Source organism: Antrostomus carolinensis, unplaced genomic scaffold (genome assembly GCF_000700745.2).
Source record: "Antrostomus carolinensis isolate BGI_N321 unplaced genomic scaffold, ASM70074v2 scaffold15491, whole genome shotgun sequence".
NCBI lineage: Eukaryota > Metazoa > Chordata > Aves > Caprimulgiformes > Caprimulgidae > Antrostomus > Antrostomus carolinensis.
In genome coordinates, this window is record NW_010294917.1 from 11,446 (window position 1) to 12,815 (window position 1,370).

The 1,370-nt window shown below is 58.5% G+C and overlaps 1 protein-coding gene across 1 annotated transcript in view; it reads left to right on the forward strand.

Annotated features, from left to right (window-relative positions):
* Nucleotides 1-1,025, forward strand: part of LOC104532569 (glutamate receptor ionotropic, NMDA 2C) — a gene marked incomplete at its 3' end in the record, with an annotated part of 8,438 nt that extends 7,413 nt beyond the window's left edge. The window contains 2 exon segments of the mRNA XM_029087434.1: nucleotides 20-207; nucleotides 793-1,025. Of these exon segments, the coding sequence (XP_028943267.1) occupies nucleotides 20-207; nucleotides 793-1,025 (421 nt within the window).
* Between the last annotated feature and the right edge of the window lie 345 nt (nucleotides 1,026-1,370).

Consider the following 1,370-nt stretch of genomic DNA (forward strand, 5'->3'; position numbering starts at 1 on the left):
CCTCCCTTTGGTGGAGCAGGAAGCTGGACGCCTTCATCTACGACGCGGCGGTGCTCAACTACATGGCGGGCAAGGACGAGGGCTGCAAGCTGGTGACCATTGGCAGCGGGAAGGTGTTTGCCACCACGGGCTACGGCATCGCCCTGCAGAAGGACTCGCGCTGGAAGCGGGCCATCGACCTGGCCCTGCTCCAGTTCCTGGGAGATGGTGGGTGTCTGGATGAGCTTCTCGTTAGCCCCATCCCCATCCTCACCTTGCCCCGCAGATCAACCCAGGGACTAAGCATTGCTGTCTGTCCCTCCACCAGCACGGGTGGCTTTGGTCCCCAGACCCTGTGCAGCCTCCATGACTCCTTGCAGGATGCCACTGAGGGGTTTCTCCACCAGTTCCTTTCAGGGGACATTAAATCCAGCAGCATCTCTCCAGCTGGGTGCTGAGGGGGTCATTCCCTCTGGGGTCCCCCCTTGCAGTATGTAAAATCCTGGAGATGGTCATGCAGAAAATCTGAGGGTCAGAGGGAGAAGGAGCAGGGAGCCTGGGAAGGGGACAGTGGCTGGCTGGCACATCAGCAGGGGACAAGGATGGGAGAAGACCTTGGAGAAGACAAGTGACTGGGATGCTCAGAACAAGGGCAGCAATGAGACCTGAGCCGATAACAGCTCTGGGGGCTTGGGGGTGTTTTTCTCCTCCTCCAGCAGTGGTGGGGTGGGTATGAGCAGAGATGATGCTTGGGGAGATGATGGCCAAGGGGGACATTTTCACCCTCTCACCACTGTGTGTGTCCGGCCCCAGGTGAGACCCAGAAGCTGGAGACGGTTTGGCTGTCGGGGATCTGCCAGAACGAGAAGAACGAGGTGATGAGCAGCAAACTGGACATTGACAACATGGCTGGGGTTTTCTACATGCTGCTGGTGGCCATGGGGCTGAGCCTGCTGGTCTTTGCCTGGGAGCACCTCGTCTACTGGAAGCTACGTCACTCTGTCCCCAAGTCCCACAAGCTTGACTTCCTCCTGGCCATCAGCAGGGTGAGTGATGCTCCTGGGGGCTCTTGAGGGACCCAAATGTCCTCTTATGGTGTCACTGGGATGAGCATGGCTTGGTGGGCATCATCCCTCCAACCCTCACAGGAGGGACTGGAGATGCTCACGCTGATGTGAGCTCTTGTTTGGGGAGAACAGGCAGGTTTTTTTTAAAAGCCTTGAGAATGACCCAGTGCCCATGTTAGCATCCCTGGGTGATGGAGGATGGTGTCAGTGCTGGGGAGGGGACATTGGTGCCGTCAGGATGTCTCAGCTTCAGCAGCAGCATCTCAGCTTGGTGGGGTGGGTTTGTGGATGCAGGACCCCGCTGGCCCTGCTGATGGTGGGGGG